The sequence below is a fragment of the Penicillium diatomitis genome (genome assembly GCF_028827545.1).
Source record: "Penicillium diatomitis strain IBT 30728 chromosome Unknown utg000002l_segment0_segment0, whole genome shotgun sequence".
Taxonomy (NCBI): domain Eukaryota; kingdom Fungi; phylum Ascomycota; class Eurotiomycetes; order Eurotiales; family Aspergillaceae; genus Penicillium; species Penicillium diatomitis.
Genome location: NW_026623174.1, coordinates 2,624,572 through 2,644,306, shown reverse-complemented (window position 1 = coordinate 2,644,306; position 19,735 = coordinate 2,624,572). Strand labels below are relative to the sequence as shown.

The 19,735-nt window shown below is 51.1% G+C and overlaps 6 protein-coding genes across 6 annotated transcripts; 2 read left to right on the top strand and 4 right to left on the bottom strand.

Moving 5' to 3' along the window:
* Positions 1-167: 167 nt before the first annotated feature.
* Positions 168-392, bottom strand: N7539_002011 (uncharacterized protein; the record flags this gene model as incomplete). The annotated part of the gene is made up of 1 exon (XM_056931614.1): positions 168-392. The coding sequence occupies one exon, from the start codon at positions 390-392 to the stop codon at positions 168-170; it is 225 nt and encodes a 74-aa protein (XP_056793645.1).
* Positions 393-3,670: 3,278 nt separating this feature from the next.
* On the top strand, positions 3,671-5,247 carry N7539_002010 (uncharacterized protein; the record flags this gene model as incomplete). The annotated part of the gene is made up of 3 exons (XM_056931613.1): positions 3,671-4,062; positions 4,193-4,927; positions 5,064-5,247. The coding sequence occupies 3 exons, from the start codon at positions 3,671-3,673 to the stop codon at positions 5,245-5,247; spliced, it is 1,311 nt and encodes a 436-aa protein (XP_056793644.1).
* Positions 5,248-6,482: 1,235 nt separating this feature from the next.
* N7539_002009 (Zn(II)2Cys6 transcription factor) lies at positions 6,483-9,280 on the top strand (the record flags this gene model as incomplete). Its single annotated transcript, XM_056931612.1, has 3 exons — positions 6,483-6,808; positions 6,929-7,040; positions 7,121-9,280. The coding sequence occupies 3 exons, from the start codon at positions 6,483-6,485 to the stop codon at positions 9,278-9,280; spliced, it is 2,598 nt and encodes an 865-aa protein (XP_056793643.1).
* A 1,309-nt stretch (positions 9,281-10,589) lies between these two features.
* On the bottom strand, positions 10,590-13,829 carry N7539_002008 (uncharacterized protein; the record flags this gene model as incomplete). The annotated part of the gene is made up of 1 exon (XM_056931611.1): positions 10,590-13,829. One exon carries the CDS (start codon positions 13,827-13,829, stop codon positions 10,590-10,592), a length of 3,240 nt encoding a protein of 1,079 aa, XP_056793642.1.
* A 648-nt stretch (positions 13,830-14,477) lies between these two features.
* N7539_002007 (extracelular proline-glycine rich protein) lies at positions 14,478-15,490 on the bottom strand (the record flags this gene model as incomplete). Its single annotated transcript, XM_056931610.1, has 2 exons — positions 14,478-15,344; positions 15,419-15,490. 2 exons carry the CDS (start codon positions 15,488-15,490, stop codon positions 14,478-14,480), a joined length of 939 nt encoding a protein of 312 aa, XP_056793641.1.
* A 1,636-nt stretch (positions 15,491-17,126) lies between these two features.
* On the bottom strand, positions 17,127-19,384 carry N7539_002006 (kinetochore-associated Ndc80 complex subunit NDC80; the record flags this gene model as incomplete). Its single annotated transcript, XM_056931609.1, has 2 exons — positions 17,127-19,277; positions 19,340-19,384. 2 exons carry the CDS (start codon positions 19,382-19,384, stop codon positions 17,127-17,129), a joined length of 2,196 nt encoding a protein of 731 aa, XP_056793640.1.
* Between the last annotated feature and the right edge of the window lie 351 nt (positions 19,385-19,735).

Genomic DNA, 19,735 nt, shown 5'->3' with positions numbered 1-19,735 from the left:
GTTCTCGATTGCGAGCAGTCTTGTTCTCGTGGCGAGACAACCTGGAAGTGGTCATCCCTGAGATGTGACGTGTAAGATTGATTCTATTCATACGTAAAAGCGTCAAGCAATCGAGGAGATTGCTCTATATATTCACGAGTGCTATCTCATGAGCATAAGCAGCCTGATTAGATACCACGAACCGAATCTCTGATGGCTTTGCCATCCTTGACGTAGTCAATGTCTGCTAATTGCTGCACATCTCCTGTGTAGTCCAAGCTGCCATGATGCGAGAATGAGACGCTAAGCCATTGCTTCTGGAGACGCATCATGGCAAGAAGAACTTGAAGCTTCTGGGGTAGCTTCAAGGGATTCCGGACTTGGGACAGCGGAACACCCTCAATCTTATCCATGATGACAAATTCGGCGCCCACGGGATGCGATCTTGCCTGCGAGTTCCATGAGTCTACGCGTGGAGCCGACGTCTCAAGGATTTTTCTGGCCTCCCAAATCTGTCGTGTTAGTGTTGGGAGGTGGCTACAATAGATGCAGCATCACCATAGGTGAGAGGGATGAGGTGTGAGATTGCAAGGGAGGAGAGATTCTGTCTAGGCTATGGACTGCGATGAACGGCAGAATCACATGCCATACAAACAGTTAGCAAGACTCGTTGTGGATGGAAATCAATATGAACATTCGAAGTCCATAGTGGCGACTTCACTGGCCGTGGTAATGTGTGTGAAGCCAGCATTTGGGTTGGGCACCTTGACTATGACTTCTCGGCCATCATCCATAGACATGAGAAATGCTTTGTTGAACATGCCGTCGGGGTACTTCTTGATAGAGCCGCATCGAGAGGCGCCGACCGAGTCTGCTGCGACGCGTTGGGTGCGAGCCTATTGATGACTCCCAACCGTATTTCTTATCCTGGATCAACCATGTTTCCTCCTTCCAACACTTTTTCTGTAGCACTTCTAGAATCTAACGCGTCAAATCTGATTGATAGCGCGACCATTTGGTCCGGACCTCTTACTTTTTTCAATTCATCATAAAGCAAAGTCCCAGAATGCAACTACGATAGGATTGGTAACTTAGTCTTTTTGACCTTTACCAACCTCGCACCAGCAAGAATGACACAAGAGACCACATACAGTACTGAGTCTGTGAGTACACCACCAACTGATCTCGCTCGTGCGCTGTAGTCATGAACGGTTTATTTCAGTAACGGAAGGCTTTCCAAATCCAAATGTGCCATAGATTGGATTGTGGCGAGGGAAAGTACGCAGCCGCAGGAACGGAACATCTGATTCGCGCATATCATGGGAGTCTCGATAGGGAGTTGCATACCTGCTATCTAGGGGGGGGGGGGGGGGATTTTTATTGTGAGGGGGAGAGCCAAGGATGATTGGTACAGTGAATGAGTCTCTGGCTTAGTGATGTGCCCAGGACCAGCGGTCAACGCAGGAGAGACGACTCGTCACCCGGCAACCGGGGGCGCTTCAGATAAATATTGACGGATCGCATTTGCTGCGATCAAGACCCGAGGCGCAGGCCAATCATTGCTTGCTTATCCAGCGCATAGTTGCAGGTTTGCATATTACTGCCCCGGTAATTTCAGGATTGCACCCACACATCTTGTCACCATGACCTTTCGTGACTAGATAGACAAGGTAGGACCTGCGGAAGCATTGCGGCGCAAAACATTGAATTTGACTGATGCGCTTTCCCTCGTCGAAAACGCGCCGAAACAGAGGCGAGCAGAGACAGGGCTGTAAGGGCAAGATCAAAAGCAAGAAAAAGAAAGAAAAAAAGAAACAACAATCCGACTAACCAACACAACCTCCAACTCCACTGTCTAGGGCTCTGCAGTCATCGCCAATCAGGTCAGCCAAACATAGTCTTCTTATTCATGACATCGACGGTGATTAGCTCCGCCTAGCCATGTCGGTGCCACTACCACGGTCAACATCGCGAACAGGAGAACTAGCGTAGTGGAGCTGGAACGGCCAGTTTGGGACATGGGACACATGGTATGGCCCACTTTGACCGCCCTGGTACTTTTTTTTTTTCTTCGACGAGGTCCACTTGCTCTATCGTCTCCTTCCCTTCCGCTGGTATGCAGTGATGCACTATACACAGTATGCAGTATGCACTACAGCCGAGGATGGAATGGAGGAGTGGAGCGCAGCGACGACTGGGCGACGGCATCTTCATTTATGGGGCCACTTGCGGTGGTCTGTTTGGCTCCGATGGAGACTAGTCGAAGACTGATGATATGGAGATGACGAATTAACCTAGCCTCCTAGGTAATCCTGCCTCCTAGCTGCAGGCGACTAGCTCCACTGACCAGCTAGAACCCATCCCCCCCCCCCCAAAAAAAGCGAGGGAGCGAAACGGGAGCAGGGTAAAAGTTGGAATTTGGGTGTTTGGTGTTGGAGGCGTTAGCAAACTTATTCGTAGTGATGTTGTACATGATTAAGACAGTAGTAGTAGTAACTTAGTTAGTATGAGTATCTTCCTGAGAATTTTTCTACCCTGCGAGCAAGCACAGACCAGAGAAATGATCCTCCATTGCGGTCAAGGAGACCCCTCCAGACGTCCACTTTGGAACTTATCGAGCCAGTTGTGCTCTCAGGCGCTGTGCACATTCAGACGATCCAGATATGTTGATCGTGGAACCGCGGTTTGCCGCCGTTGTACATGAATAAGAAGTGGCCAGAGACAGCCAGGGCTTGGCGTAATGGTACAGTACTTTGCTGGGTTGTCCGGAAAGCCGGCCGGAAACTGTCGAGTCTTGAGCCAGAGCCATGGATGAGGAGGATCAAGAGTTGACCAGTCGACTGTCCGGACTCGAAGGACCCGTCGAGAATATGGAGACCATCCGAAAAAGATTATCTGTAATGTCTGTTACAGTACTGTCAGGCCATCGATGACTGATCAGTGATGAGCGCTGAGCGATGCGCGATGGGGCCGGCAGAATAATTGTGAAACCCGATCGAGCACATGAATTATTGGATGATAGTAGTGCCTCACTGCCTGGCGGGCGGTCAAGAAGTCTTCCATAATACGGGACGGAAGAGAATGAAACGGTAACTTGTCTCCCGAACGGTAAAGGATGAAATACCAAAAGGGTGGAAACGGGAAGGGAAAGGCACACGGAAAAAAAAATAATGATAATGGAAAATCCAGAAAATTGGACATCGCACTCACATTAGCCACACACGATCATCTCACTCGAGAAGAAAAAGCGAAACAGAAAAAAGGAAAAATTGCAAATCCGAGCGACCCAAATCCACTCTAGTCGAAAGTTCCTCAGGCCCCCGTTGGACGGAGCAGAAACTCTCGCAGAGCTCGTCGCATCGTCAATGACCCCTTCTTCCCTCACACCCTCACATCTTCCTGCAACTTTCATCAGCGCAACTAAAAAGTTCCATCTCATCTTCCTCATTTCCCAACTCTGTCCCTCTCCCAGATCAAATCATCGATCTCGCCTCCCCTCTGTACTTTGTTTTGATATTGCCTTTATCTCTACTATCTTAGTTTTCCACATTCCAGTATCAGGAAAGACTAGTGTGCCTGACCATTACTTTGACCTTTTTATCCTGTCTCTCCTTTTGCTCTACTCCAACTCCAACTGCCCTTCCCGCCTCTCAACGTTCGCGTGCCGCCTCACGGTCTAATAATTTCCATCATGCCCTACAACACTCGTCGCAAGTCGTTATCACTGCCTTCCCTCGGTATTCAGCTTCCAAATTCCTCACGCCGCTCACCCTCCATCTCAAAACTCGCCGCGACTGATGATGTGCCGCCCGCGAAGAAAGTGAAGCGATCGCACCCCTCATTATCACCCGAGCCCTCGACGGATCGCAAGGAATCGCTTGGGCGCGCTGGCCGACGGGCCATTGAACACACACCACCTCCTTCGCCTATGGACGGGAGCGTGGCGCCCAAGATCGACACCGACGGTATTAACGACGATATTGTTGTTGGGGTGATTGAACAGTTGGAGAAAACGGGGAACCGCCCTCATCTGGTGAAAGAACTGGCAGCGGTCCTTGTCACGATGAACACGACTGTCGCAAAGTGAGTTCAACCCCCCTCTCGTGATCTTTGCCACCACTCACGCCGCCTCTGGAGTTCGCCATGTCCCAACCCTTAGCACCTCTCTCACCACCCATTCTGGCTTGTGTTTGCTAACCTTCTTTCGCCACAGCTCCGCAAATCCCGCGGCGCTACTGTCGTCGCGTCTAGCGGCCTATATGAAACGACCTTGGACGGCTCTCTCGCCATGCCCCATGGCCAAAGAGCTAATTCCGATTCATCCGCGCAAAGTTTACTATTACCTGACGACTTACCCTCGTCAGACGATACCTGATTCCTCCGATGATCTGCTTCTTGGCGGCGATGGGAAAACCATCACGCCCAGTGTGTCAAGTATGGATCAAGACGAGGAGGAGATGGCCGCACGCCAGCGCAGTCCCAGTCCGGAAGTCGATCTGTCGTCGCCGGATTTCGAGGACCACCCTCATACCGACCTCAATGATCCTGCTGGTCGACGGGCTGCCAGCGACCAATATCCAGACCCTTCGAGCCACACTCGTTTGGTGCACTCCAACCGTGCTGCTTCCCCACCCCTGGAGGGTGATGAGAAGGAATTCACCCAAACGGCGAGTGCGGTCCGTGAGCGTGCGTCCGAGGAAAAGGCCAGCCAGTCGGCCCGTGGTCACTCTGTTCTGTCTGAGCGCCTCAGCTCGGGCGATGAGGAGATGAGCATGTCCAGTCTTCCGGACAATGGTGACTCTCTTCCTTCGTCGAACAATCGCATGTCGGAACAGGAGTTCAGTGACTACTTCTCCCACATGAACTCGAGTGCGAACCTTGACGACGAGGTTGCCGCTGCCGCCTTGTTCGGAACCTCGCCCTCTCCCTCGTTGACATCTGTGGCATCGTCAGTCTCGTCTGGCACGAGCGCCGATGCTGCCTTGGTTGACGAGAAACTTTCCCCCTCCGGCGGCTCCCCAGATCAGCTTGCCTGATGTGGCACCTGTCTCGACTCTCAAGCGCTCCCTTGACATGTTGAACAGCGGCCTTCCTGATGTGGACATGAAGATGTCTGATCTGGCCGAGTCGCATCAAAAGCTTACCCTCGGTCCCCGATCGCTCAACGGCACGCATAACAGTGACTCCACTTTTGATTCCTGGCGAGAGCTGCGGAATCCGGAGACTGTCGAGTTTGATGAACTGGATGAGATGTTTGGCGAAATCTAAACCTTCTCTCCGTTTCTGCACCTCCGTTGTCCGATCAGGGACATCGATGCGATATTGGTCTTTGCTCGCGCGATGGCCCTTTTACCGCTCGTTTCTTTTCTCCGCTCCTTCGGGGTTGAGTGTCGCCCTCCTTGTTATACCCCATCTGGTCCTTGGGACCCTGTATATGTCGACCATCATCTCTTACGTCGCTTGTTCTTTTTGATGCTTCTTCGTCAACCCTCTCTTCTTGTATATATACATATATTCTCCGTTTGTTGTTGATCTGGAGCTCGCCCTGGACGGGCCTGAGAAAATGGTTCTCGGCACTGGCCGAAGTCTCTCCAGTTGATGACTGATTTCTTTTTGTTGGGAAAAGCGGTCTGACTTTTTATTAATAAGTTTGAAAAACTTTCATCAAATGCCAGTCGCGATGAAGCATTTGCAGATGCTTGTTATAAAGAGACCCGCTGCTCGTACTATTCCTCTGCCACTTAAGGTAAGAGTCAAGTCATGTATGGATACTTAGCCAAGCAGGCAACGTGTATCCTCGTTGCGACGGCCTGGCGCACCCGTCCATGATGGATATCGGTATAACATCCCCAGACGACTGAACTGCATGACATGTAGTCGGACTGTGACCCTGTGCTCTAGACGTCATACGCACATGAAGTCCCTCATCGAGTTCGATTCACATTGCCACTTTTCCTTTGAAATATTCAATACCACTTCCATCTTTGCGCCTGCTGCACTCAGTAAACGCTGTTTCTGCAACGCTGCAGCTGTATAGTCGCCTTGTCAGACAATTAATTCATGGGTTCATCGACCTATACTTATAGCTGCGATCGTCTTGGCAGCTGCAGGGCGCCACTTACTTCAGGCAAAATTCCAATCGGGCGGTCTCGAGCCGGGCCCATTTCTTGCGCTCGCTCGCTCTCCACGTCCCCGCCACTTCCCTTCAATGCTGTGTTTCGATTTCATTCGCACGCACACCAAGCGCCTCGACTGGGAAGATCTTATCTTCTGCAGTCGAATCTGTATGGATATTGACGTACGCTAGACCATCCCGGTCACTTTCCCCCGATCGCGCCGAGGACGAGTTTTTGCCTGCTATTGTTTGATTTTGCGCCGACCGCGAACACCGTGTACACCCCCCTACGAGATAACCGTGCCCCTCCGCTTGTTTTCCCATTGTGGCGATCTCCATCGACTTTGAACCACAGTCATCGTCGCCGCCGGGGTCATCCGTCGCAAATATGACCATGATGCTTCAGATGTCCTCCGGGGATCAACCCATCATCGAAAATGGCACCAAAGCCGACGTGGAGAGTATTCTACCGCCGCCGCCATCTCAACCTGCATCTGTTGCAGACTCCAAAGGCTCCAGGAATCAAGCCAAAGTCGCCATTCCACGATCTCGCGCGGGAATCGCCCCAAGATACAACCGTCGAGTTCCTCGCGCATGCGAGTCCTGCCGCGCCCGGAAAACAAAATGCAGCGGTGACACACCGGTTTGTCGCCAATGTCGAGAATTACGAGTGACTTGTCACTATCCAATCGGATGGAAAGAGAGAACCAAAATGTGAGCGGCGCCATATTCGAATTACTCCTTAGCGCTTCTATCTGTGCTTTTGATTTTTCAAAATGCTGCATGAGTGTGCCTTTCAATGACCTGGTCGCTAACTTACGGCACTTGATAAAGACAAGTCGACAATCTCTCCGAAAAAGCGCACGACTACGAGAATCTACTGAAGGAGCTTGGCCATGTGGTAGAAGGCCGTACTGCAGAACGTATCAAGTCGCTGCTGGATAAGGTTCGACTATCTCGATCGATCTTGGGGGAGACACCTTTCCATGTAATGCTGGGAACTGACATTCACGTTTTCAACGACAGCACGGAACGGAACTCGAAAATTCTTCAAATAGTAACAGCAATCAGTCGCATTCCGTCACGCCAAATGATGAGGTCGTCGAGGAAGATATGGAAGAGGTCACCTCACCCTCGTCAATCGGCTCTCTTGAAGCCATTGATCGAGTCGAGGAAGATCTAAACCGGAATGAGAACTCCAGAGCCACCGGGTTCATGGGTAAAAATTCGGAGGTGACATGGATGCAACGACTTCAGCGCGAAGCTGAGCACCGCTCTAGGGGATTACCAGGCTCCTTAGAGCCGGGCCAGAGCAAGAGACAGGACGATGACCTGGCTCTTCACGCCGTAAGCTATCACCTCGATGATCTTGACATCTCTGTGCCTGGACCGGTTGAACTCTACGCTATGCCGTCCCGAAACGTGGCCGATCAACTCTTTGAGGATTATCTGAGAACCGTTCATCCATTATTCCCAATCATCAATCGACCCTTGTTCACAGCGCAATACCGCACCTTTTTCGATAGTAATGCGCAGCCTGGAGACAAATGGCTTGCAATTCTGAACATGATCTTTGCAATCGCCGCGAAGCACGCTCACTTACTAGAGGCCCCATGGAAGGGGGAGGAACGTGACCATCTGGTGTACTTGACCCGGGCTAGGATACTCAGCATGAACGGAGACGTGCTCTTCAGTCATCCTGATCTCCAACAAGTGCAGGTGGAGGGTATGATCGCGTTTTATCTGCTTGCCTCCGACCAGATCAACCGGGCATGGCGGATTTCAGCGCTTGCGGTTCGCTCCGCTGTCACCCTTGGAATCAACATGAAAAACAGCAGTCCCACGACACCGAACATTTCGAAAGAAGCTCGATATCGTGTCTGGTGGTGTTTGTACACGTTCGAGCACATGCTTGGAGTTATGACGGGTCGGGCGACTTGCATTCTGGATGGTGTTTGCACCACGCCCCTTCCAGTTCCTTTCGAGGAGGAGCAGTTGCAAGAAGCCGCGGCCGCCGAAATCGTGAATAACTCTCAACTCCGGGACGAGCGGATCAACGAAGTCATGTCGAGTGCTTGGGTACGGCACATGCCTCTCAATGCAGCCAACAGCAAGAACCCTGCCAACACCCCTCGCACGAACGAAAATACCTGGGTCAAGAGCCTCCCTTTTAACACGGGCCTATGCTACCTATTCTACTGTGATCTGGCAGTCATTGCCCAAGAGATTGTCAACAAGGTCTACTCTGTTGACTGTGCCATGGTTCCGTGGAAACAGATTGAGAATCGAATTGGCGAGCTGCGCACACGCATCGACCGTTGGTTCCAAAGTCTTCCGACGTATCTCGACTTCACGCGCAAGGAAGATGAAGGTTCAGATTTGCTTCGATGCAAGCTCGCCCTCGCTTTTCAGTACTATAGCGCGCGAATTACCCTAGGTCGTCCTTGCCTTTGCCGACGAGATGCGAGAAAGACCACACCCGAAAAGACTAGCTTCAGCCACGAAATCGCCGTGCTCGTACTCGAGTCAGCTGAGCGCATGCTGGATTTGATACCCGATGAGCCCAACGCAGTGCAATTATACGAAGTTGCCCCCTGGTGGTGCATTCTTCATTATATGATGCAGGCCACCACGGTTCTGCTCCTTGAGCTGTCTTTTGGTTGTGTCCACATGCCAGAATCAGAGCAGCAATTCCTCTTATTAACCAAAAAAGCTGTCTGCTGGCTCCATGCAATGTCTGAGCACAGTGTTGCCTCACGCCGTGCGTGGCAGCTTTGCGATACTGGACTGCGGCGTCTCGCTGCTGGCATGAAGCACGACGTCAGCGATATGCCTTATCACCCATACCATCCTATCACCTCCTCCGATCTCTCTGTTTCCGAGCCTCAGTATCTGGAGCAAAATTCCACGGAAGGCTCCAATAATTTCTGGGGACCTAATTTCGAAAATTCATGGTCAGGCAATGCTGCCTCCGGTACGCATCCAAATCAGGACTTGAATCTTGGTGATCCCCATTACACAGGCTCTGCCTTTTCGATCTTCTCTGATATGCCTAACAACGAATTCATGAATTCCAACAACGAAAATTCAGAGGATCTCTACTTTCCCTACGACCCCATCAGTGGTGAATTCATCCGTGCATTCTTCCCTCACGCTTACGGCGACGGAAACTGGGATCCTAATTGAAAGTCCAAGGACATTGAGTACCCATAACAAGGATGAGTGGAACGCACGGCAAGCGTCACTGGCACTGTGACGGGCCAAGCAGAACCTGTACTCTGTCGTTTTTTTCACCGATTGTGGCATCACTGTTAGCCACATGTGGCCGTGCGCTCTTACCTCTTGTTGACCAGCTTTCTGTGCTAGCCACTGACAAACCTCAAATTATCTCGACTCATTTTGATGGTTACGGATCACATCAAGTCTCCAGCCAAATCTTTCTCTGAATCAACACTATAACGATGGTAATTGCAGCCACAATGAGCTCATTTGACTAATATCGCAATTTGAAATTCTTTGCGTATATTTTTGACTGCTGAATTTCAACAATTATTGTTCTTCTCTTGGGAGCATAATTTGAAACCCCCTTCCATGTCATACCTCTGCTTTGCACGCTTGTGTCGCACACGCACGTTATTGGTCACTCACGTCAGAGCTCATTCGCGGCACGTTTATAATTCTCGAAACGACTTGTCCAGCTTTTCGCTGCGCAATTATCTCACCTCACAGTCTGGGTGTATTGCAATGAGATGGGCGTACTCTTATCGTCTTCTCTTTTTCTGTTACTGTGAATCGGAAGCATGTTTTATACCAAAGCTTGCCAGGCAAGATACACGAGTGCCCTGGCAATGCTGGCCACTCACCCATTCCCCCTGAGCCCTTGGAAGCGTTCCAGACCCGTCAACAATCCAAATCGGAGGCATCGCGCACCTTCTCATTTAGGCTTTTTTCGAGTGCCCTCTGAGCTGTTTCTCGGTGCTCTTCCTGTTCTGCTCCAGGTTGATTGGCTCGTTCACGTCACGTCGTTAGCGCCATTTCTACTACATGTATAGTTTTTCTATTCTTTTGTTATGCGCTTGCTGGTCTGATTATGCACGGACTTTGATTTTGATCACGGGCGTGCCTGGCTGCAGTCCTTTTGATTTCTTTCTATAACCCAATGGTTGGAAATTTGAGAATCCAGTACGATTACTACCTTTGCTTTCTCGCCGAATACATGTTATCCAATCTTCTGATTACCGTCTACACTAGACCTCAGTCCGGCAATCTCAGTTGTGATTTCCCGACGCACTTACACAAAGGTATAGTACTGTTCTCCACTTCTACACAATCCTGCTCCGCATAGTAGTAGCCTTCTTTGGGTGAAGAGTCCGGAAATGGAAATATCAAAGTCTGCTGCATTCATTTAGTCCGAGACGCCGTTCTATCCTTTGGATATCGTCCTATATTACAATCATGAAAAAGTCAAACAGATGATGTACATGCCCGAGCTGATTCAAGGATTCGGGGTTTTCTTGAGCTCCTTTGTAGTGTCCCCGTTCCCAGGCTGCCGCTTCCAACGGCTCACTTTCCATGATGGACCCGACTTCATGAATGGATCCTGCTGGATCTCGCAAATGCGATCTCGTAATCGCTTGTCAGGGTTGTGAAAGACCCCGCGATTCCGCATCCGGGCTATGTAGCCTGGGATTTCTTGGTCGATCTGGTCCTGACTCATGCCCTTTCGAAGGAACATCCATACTGCAAAGTCGAGGGAGGCCTCGGCGGGCGTTTCCGGGGGTTTGCCGCCACTGACAGGGAGGCCGTTGAATTCCAAGCGGGAGATGAGTGGTTTGTATACACGACCCCGCGCAAAGAAGGGGAGTTCCTGGTGTTGAGGAACAGGGAAGGATGAGTGTATCGGGTCGCTTTCGATTTTCTCTGGATGTTGTTCCATTTCGAATTCACGCATTGCGGCGTGCGCGATGATGCGGATGGTGTTGTAGTTGGGTATGACGGCTCGTTTTTGTGTATGTTCGAGCCACGACGGGCTAAAAGTTGGGTCACCTTGAAGCCACGTCAGTTCCTTGCGAGCAGGTAAGCGAATAAGACCACCCTCACGCTGACGAACACGGTCCGGCGGTGGACGATGGATACACCATCTGAACCACATCTTCAAACCAAATGTACTACCGTGCGTGTCCACCACGGCAGCCAGAATACTGTGAAAGGAGACGGCGGGGATGTATTTGAGCTTCAAATGGCTCGGCGGAGGCACTTTGAGATCGGCCTGTTTGGCGAGTTGGGATATATGACCGGGAAGTGTTCGGAAAACGGAGAGGAGTCGCACGAGAACGTTCTGTTGAAACACAGTGACGCGGCGATTTCTACTGGGAGGTGTGTTGAATTCCATGCGATAGAACCGGAGAAAGAGATCGTTTGCACGTTCCAGGCTTCGGACAAGTGCTTCGTCCGCAGATGCTCCCTTGGTCTTTTTATGACTGATAAAAGCATCTAGTCGAATGATTTTCGCTGCCAGGGCAGTAAGATTGCTGAACCCCCACGACTTTAATCTATAGTCACGAAGATACTCCAATGTGACAATGGCGCGATCCCAATTTTCCATGTCAATATATGAATTGACCAAAGCCTTGAGCATGTTGACCGAAAGTGGCATACTGAGGGATGAGATGACCTTTTCGCAAAGCGTGGTATTTTGTGAGGCAGAGGCAAAACGAAGAATCGAGGGCGCGATGACCTGATCCCCGTAGACGGACGAAGGGATTGCGGGCCCATCAATGCCATCATTGAACAGTAGCCAATTGCCAAAATCGTAGGCTCGGTTTGCAGCAGCCAGATCCAGAAGTTCTGCCAATGTAACATTCGACACCTGGGGCAAGGATGACGTGTCACGCTCGTGCGCATCGAATCGTCGAGAGTCGAAAAATGGGAGTTTCTCCGAGGTTGAAAGACTGAGATGTTCAAAAAACGCTCGGATGTGATAGGCCTTGCTCGCGTCGACAATGTTTTGTAACCACGCATACTGATAAAACGCACGGCTAGCCTGGCGTTTGTAAGCGTAAGCTTTTATGTTGTGTTCTACCAGCCCAGCTATCGCGGCAGTTTCATCATAAAGTTGCGCCCTTGTCATTTCACCCAACTTTTGATCAGATGCCCCGCCATACCCTGCCCAAGGCGGAACGACATGCTGTGTGGACCGCAACAGGCGTTCGAAGAGAGTAGGGTCCTCGTGAGGTTGCAAGCATCCTGATTCGAGAACCCTGATCAGATGCCAGTTCATGGCCTTGTTCGTTGGTAGAAGATCATCCGGGGCAGTGGTAGGTTCAAGCAACTCGTTCAATGGTGCAGAAGCTTGCAGAATGTCGGATGGAGTTGCACCATGAAAGCCGACGCCATTGTATGCCTTGTTAACCAAGCCACTGCGTAAATTGGCGACTACTTCTGCACTGATAGTCCTTTTGCCGAGACCATGGAAAGGGGGCTTTGCTGTGCGTTTGGGTAATTTTGGCGGATAAGGATCACCAGGACGACGCCAAAGAGATTCGACGCTGATGTTGGTCTCTTGTACAGCATCAAGATCTCGGATAAGGGGTGACCAACTCTCAATCTTCCAAGCCTGGTCTCCGGTCCGCTGTTTCATTTCTCTGAGAAGCAAGGCACCTTGCTTCGAAAATCCATGCTCAACACAACACCAAAGAATGAGCTCAAACCACACCTCTGGACCGAGCTCACGAACGCCCACTTTGAAAGGAATGAAAGGGGGTTCTTCCCCAGCTTCTTTAGCGGCCATTGCCAAAGCAGCCTCATGCTCAAGCCAAGCAGCATCCGACAAAACGCTCATGATATGGCTTGATAGCAAGTTTAGACCAGGAGGTCTGAACGATACCTGACTTGGATCATTTCTCGGATATTGGTACACTCGGTCGGAGATCAAGCCAAGGTGGTGCAAGCGCGCAAGGATTCGGAAAGTCAGAGACATAGCCAAATTCGAATCTTGTCTGGACGAGTCGGCTGCCCTCAGTACGATCAGGCCAAGATTCAGAAGGACTTCGCCTAGAAAGCGATCCCCCAAATCCCGCGCAATTGGCCGTTCAGTTAGAAGGTCCAGGGGTACAATGTCAGTTGGTGAAAGGGGCCTCATTGATTGAGAAGGCCTTTGAAAATCTCTGGTGGTGAGCTCATCCAGAGACAATTCGCTAACATTCCAATCGAAGCCCTCGAATGCATTTTTCGAGGCCATGTATGGAGTCAGAGTTTCGAACGCATCCACGAGTTGACCCAAATATCCGTGTACTGCAGACCACTGCTGAAGTTCAAAACCAAGATATCCCAGTAAGTCTAGTTCGAAGTTTGTTCTCGCCAACCACAAATATCCCATCAGCGCATGGGACCTGCGAAGTTCCTTTTCATACTCGACGAGCGGTTTCACTTTCTCTTTGGACTCGATATGGATTGTATGGGTTTGAGGTTTCGGAGGCCGCACTATAGCACATTTCTGCAATATAGGTATCCAATTCTCATGGACTGATTTCTGTGACGGGTCGAGAGGAACGGATGGAGGCCCATTGTAGGAGTAGAGAAACCGGTATTCATCGTCGGTAAGCGTTCTCCGTTCCGCTGTCGAGACGAAGCGGTGTTTGTATCGATGACCCAGAAGTGAAATGACAGGCGAATGTAGCAGGGATGGTACACGACCAACTTGCAGAAGCTGGCCGGAGCGCAAGCACCTTCTCATGGCACGGCGATCAGCCTCGGGGAAGGCGCCTGCGGAAGAAACAAGGTCTCGAGGGAGGTGAAAGTTGAAGGCGCATTTCGAAGCCGTTCACGGTTTCCGCATGTCGCAGTAATCCTTCCAACCAGACACACGACGCGTTTTTAGCCACAGCTGAATACCACGACTGGTCTTCGCTTCAAAATTACGGAAAATGTCACCAAAGCAGATGGAAAGATGGTCAAGGAGCTGGAAATTTGGTCACCCGCGGGTCAGAATGATGACTCAGCACTTACAGCACCAATCAAAAGCTGCTCATTTACTTCCGTTTTGGTCTCCAATCTACAGATCGCGAGTGAGAGACACGTTCAAAATACAAGATATATTGATGATAAATCTGCTGGAAAACACTGATAGACAGAAGCAGGAAACAGCAAGGACACCTGCTGGTCATAATAATAGAGAGGAAGAGGTTTCTCCTTGGTATTTGGCCACTTCCGCTGACTAAATCAAACTTCGTCTGCGAGTTAGGTAATTATGGAATTTACTTGGAAGACATCCATTTGCGGTAAGAAAAGTCTATTGTATGGATGACTGAGCCAGCGGTCAATTCATATATTGTCGAAACCTTGTAAGGACGGTGTTAGGAATCAAATCCCCGAGTCTCGCCATTTAGGCTTGGAAGGGCCGAATCTGGCGGGCGTGCAAACGCTTGAATTGCTGCATGCCTTGGGAGGTCTCGCCAGGCTCCCGGCCACCGAAGCCACCAAAAGTACCAGAAGGAGTGCCCATCGCAACGGGATCATTGTTGGCCCCCTGACTAAAGCCTCCAGATGGTCCAGAGGAAGGAGCAGAAGGAGGAGGACCACCTGCACCACCTTGACCGAAACCACCGAACGGAGCGGAAGGAGAGCCACTAGAAGCTGGGCCAGCTGGACCACCCTGGCCACCCTGGCCAAAACCTCCGAATGGACCACTTGGGGGAGCATTGCCACCAGCCTGAGATCCCTGGCCGAAACCTCCAAAAGGAGGAAAAGGCGGAGCACTCGGGGCTGGACCAGCTGGTCCACCCTGGCCAAATCCTCCAGATGAGCCAAAAGAGGGAGCGTTGTCACCACCCTGAGCTCCCTGGCCGAAGCCTCCGGGTGCCCCAAATGGAGGGACAGGAGGAGACGCATGGCCATGGCCACCTTGACCGGAGCCTCCGAAGCCTCCGAAGCCCCCAAAGCCGCCTGGAGGATGGAATCCTCCAGCAGAGGCACCGCCCTGGCCACCCTGAACACCTTGGCCGCCGTGGTGACCACCCTTACCATGGTGACCGCCTTTGGGATGGGCACTGGCTGAGGGCAAGGCACTAGAGGAGGGGTATCCTCCATAGCTATAGCCACCACTGGGAGTCATGCTGCTAGGGGTACTGGAGGGGAAAATGCCGGAGAGCTGGCTGCCGAGCGACTGGACGATGCCGCCATCAGCACTGCTCGGGGTGGCATATGAGGGTGCAGCATTATACGTTTGAGTGGCACCTTGCGGGTTGCCGAACTGCAGTAGGAAGTTTTGTCAGGAATCATTTATCGCATGATGAAATAGTCCTACAGGGAATCTTTGTTTCTTACAGGATCTTGAGCATGAGCAACAGGAGCCAGAATCATGCCGGCAGCCAGGCCGAACGAAATGTTGAACTTCATGATGGCGAGAGGAAGTGTGAAGACGAGGAATAAACTTGGTAGTGCGAAAAGAATGGATGACCAAGTCAATCAATGACTTTAGATCTCACAGTTGTACAGGAAGAAATGAAAAAGCGCACAGCACTGTGATTCTAATGTTGATTCGAAGGCGCTTTGTGAGGGTTTATATAGCCCTCTGCCAGGTGTCGTCGACTTCCAAGTGGAATTGATCCTCCGGGTCTAGACCCGAATTGCTCAAGCGTTGTGAGGATTCTCAAGGCATCGCCATAGCATCCGAGGCCGAGATCGTTGACGATCTCCAGAATGATGCATCGAACTTTCAAAATGCCAAAGACAGCTGTAGCACCCAGCAGCCGTTGAGCTCTCGAAAGGGTCCAACTCCTGTCAATTCGACGCGTGGGAGCTCATGGTCCGTCAACAATGACCGTGAAAACCCGTCGAAACCACAGAGTATTGGTGCAATTGGGTTTCATCTAGCGTGTTGCCGTTGTAAGACTTTGATTAAATCCTCCAAAGACGAGGCGAGACGCATGGATGGGATGAGCTCGACCATTCAAGTGACGGCTTCTGCAGCCTGCAATTGTAAGACAACCTGAAGCACGGGACAGGGTCCAGAAAGAGATACCAGGCACCGTGTGAGTGGCTTCTGTGGCGTTGATCCAGGGACCCCGCCGTTTGATGTTCTGTGAGGAAGCCAGAGGTGAAACAAGGCCGAAGAAGCCCTGCTCGAAGATTCGTTCCGACCAAACCGTCCCCCAGAATCGCGGGACCGTTGCCTGTCGATCGCATGGACAACGTGATTTGAGCTGGAACTCGCTGGAAAGATATTCAGACCCTAGCACTTGATCATGAACAGTGGCCGGGCCTCAATACCCGGACTCAAGCCCTGTCGATGATGAAGAGACTTGCTCTGGCCAGGGGCTTCCAAGGGGCAAGGGACCGCTAACGGATAGCATGAAACATCTTGAGGGATGCTGCGATATTCCCATGCTATCACTGTGGCTGATCGGCAGTATAATTGTATGCCTACTGCTCAAAGCAGGGATCGCGTTCGTCTGAATGAATAGCTCAGCGCAAAATTTTCCGACTTTGCCTTGAGTTCAGGTTCCCCAGTGCGAGATGTGACGGGTGGCATCTGGCACGTGCTTACACAGAATAGATACGGATTGACTAGGTAGATCAGGCGACCAAAAAGGACAATCAACCGCGCTCGCACACGCTCATGGCTTATTATGAAGCTTGTTCTATAGCTGCAGTCAAGACATAGCATGACCTCGAATTTCTGGGAAGCTAGAGATGGTCGTGTCGGAACCACACCCAGGTGGTCGACTCGTCGAACCTACCTATAGACAGACAGCCGGTGTGCCCATTTACCTCGGAACACTTAGGTAATGTGCGTTCAAAATTCGATCATCCAGCTCAGATATTGCAATGCTCGGGAGAGCTGAAGCGTGCCTGTGACGCAGGAATAAAGGTTCGAAATATGGCTCGGGGTATGTTACACGGACAGGATAGAACTCCAGAGGCACTAAACAAGCAGAAACACAAAGAAAAAAAAGCCCTTTCAACGCCAGGACCCGTCATCAATTCGTAAAGTTCAAAAGCGTACGCAAATGTTCACTTTGCCGAGAACGCCTCAAAGCTCTTCTTCGTCTGCGGGCAACTCTCCACCCAACTCCTGTTCAACCTCGTCGACCACAAAGCTCTCGTAATCTTCGAGACCTTTCTGTACATGAACTTTGAATCGAATGACATCGTTGAGCATAGTTTCCACATTTGTATGGAGTTCCTCTCGAAGGGCATTGGCCCGAAGAGTCAATTGCTCGTATTCAATGTTAGTATTCATCTCGCGCTGTTCCATTAACTGAACGCTATCACTCAGCGTGGCCCGCATCTTGGCCAACTCTTTCTCCATCTTCTCGATCTGAGCATCGGATGCAGTTTTCTGTGTTGTTGTAATTTCTTTCGTCCGTTCGAATTCCTCCTCCGCTGCCCGACGTCGGTGTTCCAAGGCTTCAACCTCACTTCGTTTTTCGTCCATCGCCTCCTTGATGTTGTCGAGTAGGTTTCGGCGATCCAAGTCATCATCAATGGCCTTCTTTCGCCGCTCATTGATATCCTTGCGCAGTGACTGTAGACTGTTGCGAATAGAGCCCCGCAGGTCGAGATTTAGTAAATGCGCCGGGTGGTAGCCCGTGTATGGCTCAGCGAGAAGGCGGTCACCTTCTGATGAAATGCGTGTAGAGGCGTTTCCGATCTGACTAGAAGAGAAATCGTTTTCGTTGACATTGAGCGTGAGTTCAAAGTCGAGCCCCCTGGCATTCTCAGCAGAGGAAGGAATCAAGCTAGTCTGGTACCCGAGCGTATTGTAGGCCTTCACAATCTGCTCTAGGTCTTCCAGCTTCTGACTAGCTTCTGCCTCCTTGTCCATGACCCGGGCGTGCGTCTCCTCCAAGCGAGCCATGCTGTCTTCAAGATTCTTCTGAAGTCGCTCCCGCTCGGTGTTCATACGGTCAATATCTTGGATGGTGATGCCTTGGCGGTCGACGCTCGCCTGAAGTTCAGCACGCTCGCTTTCGGTCGTTTGAAGCTCCCCGTCGGCTTTTTGGATCTCAGCCTCCAAGAATTTAATGCGTGTCTCGTACTTCTCGATTTTGCCCTTCACATTCTGGTTGTAGTCCTCGAACTTTCTCGTGTCGTCCTCGAGGATCCGGAAATGCTGGTCAAGCTTGGCCATGTCCGGCGCGTTCTTCTCAATTTCCTGGATCTGCTCCAGGAGCGCCTGACTCTCTGATTCCAGTGCCTCCATTTGCTGAACAAATTTCTCATTCCCACGCGCAAATTCCTGCGACATTGCTTCAATGTGTGGAATCAATCTTTGCTCCGCGGTGTCATCGTCCTCATCTTCGCCGCCCTGGAGCCAATCATGATATGCTCCCGTGAGAAAGCGAAAGATGATTCGATCGCCAGTCACATCAACACCTGCCTCTGCGCATGCTTCGTCGTACTCACCATTGCCGAATCGCTGCATCAATTGCGCTAATTGCATGAGCCAGTGTAACATTCCCAAGAAAGTAGACCAATTTTGACCCCCGACTGCGGAGATTTGCGATTTCGTTATACCCTTTTCGAATGGGTAACGTAATTGTTTCAAGATGGGCGGCACTTCTGCGTCCATGGACTTTTGAAATTTGTAGCCGGGATCGATACGATGGTAGAGAAATTGAAAGATGTAGTTGAAATCTTTTTGCGTAGGCGAGCGTAGAGTATTCTGTCCCAGGGAATGCTTCATTTCCAACTCAAAATTGTTGTGTGTCAAGTATTCCAGTAATTCCTGTCCGATGCGCGCTTGAAATGATCGGTCGCGGAGAGGACGCGGATCCCGTGGCACACCTGCTACAGCCGGTACCGAGTTGAAGAAAGACTGATGTCCCATGGGACCCCCGACTGAAGGGCGCGAAAAGACACTGCTGCGTCGTTGTAGATTCGGCTGTGACATGGAATTGGACGAGAGTGAGTTGGGCGCAAAGCTTTGACGCCCGGCATTTGCGCCATGAAACATGTTACTGGACACAGATCGGCGCACCGAAGACAGCCCAGCTTCAGGGCCGGCCATCGACATTCGAGTGAAGTTGGGCTGCTGGGGCCGGCTCGTTGAATTGAGTAGCGAGTTTGAGCGCACATGCTGTGAGGTGTAAGGAGGATTGTTGAAGCCGATCGAGCTCGCACGTTTCATGGCAGAGGCAGGCTGAGGTATCGCCGAGTAGTTCTGTACGCTACCGAGAGTCTGTTTGCCAGCAATTAACAACAATTTTGACTTTGCGACAGTCAATCCAGCATTCGTCCTACCTCTCGAGGCCGCCTGATACTGAACAGGCCAGTATCTTGCGACATGGTGGCGAACTCAATCCAAGTACAGTAAAGCTTGTGTGTGTATTTCAGCAGTATAGGACAAGAGGTGTTCAAATGTCGGGTGATGATTCGTGAACGGAAGACACGCGGCGCATACACAATCAATGAGGGGAAGGCCTGTTTTTTTGGCCTCGATCGGGCGGGAGGATGTAAACAAGACTCCAGGCTGAGCAGCTTCCGGAAGCGGAAAGCGGTCACCACGTACGGGAAAAACAGTCGCTCCGGAAGACACCCGATAATGTACGTGTAGCATCACGAGACTTTTTGGGTCCGGGGAAGTGAGGCTTGGCGGCCTTCGATGTCCCGAGGTCCACGGCCGATGCCGATGACGGG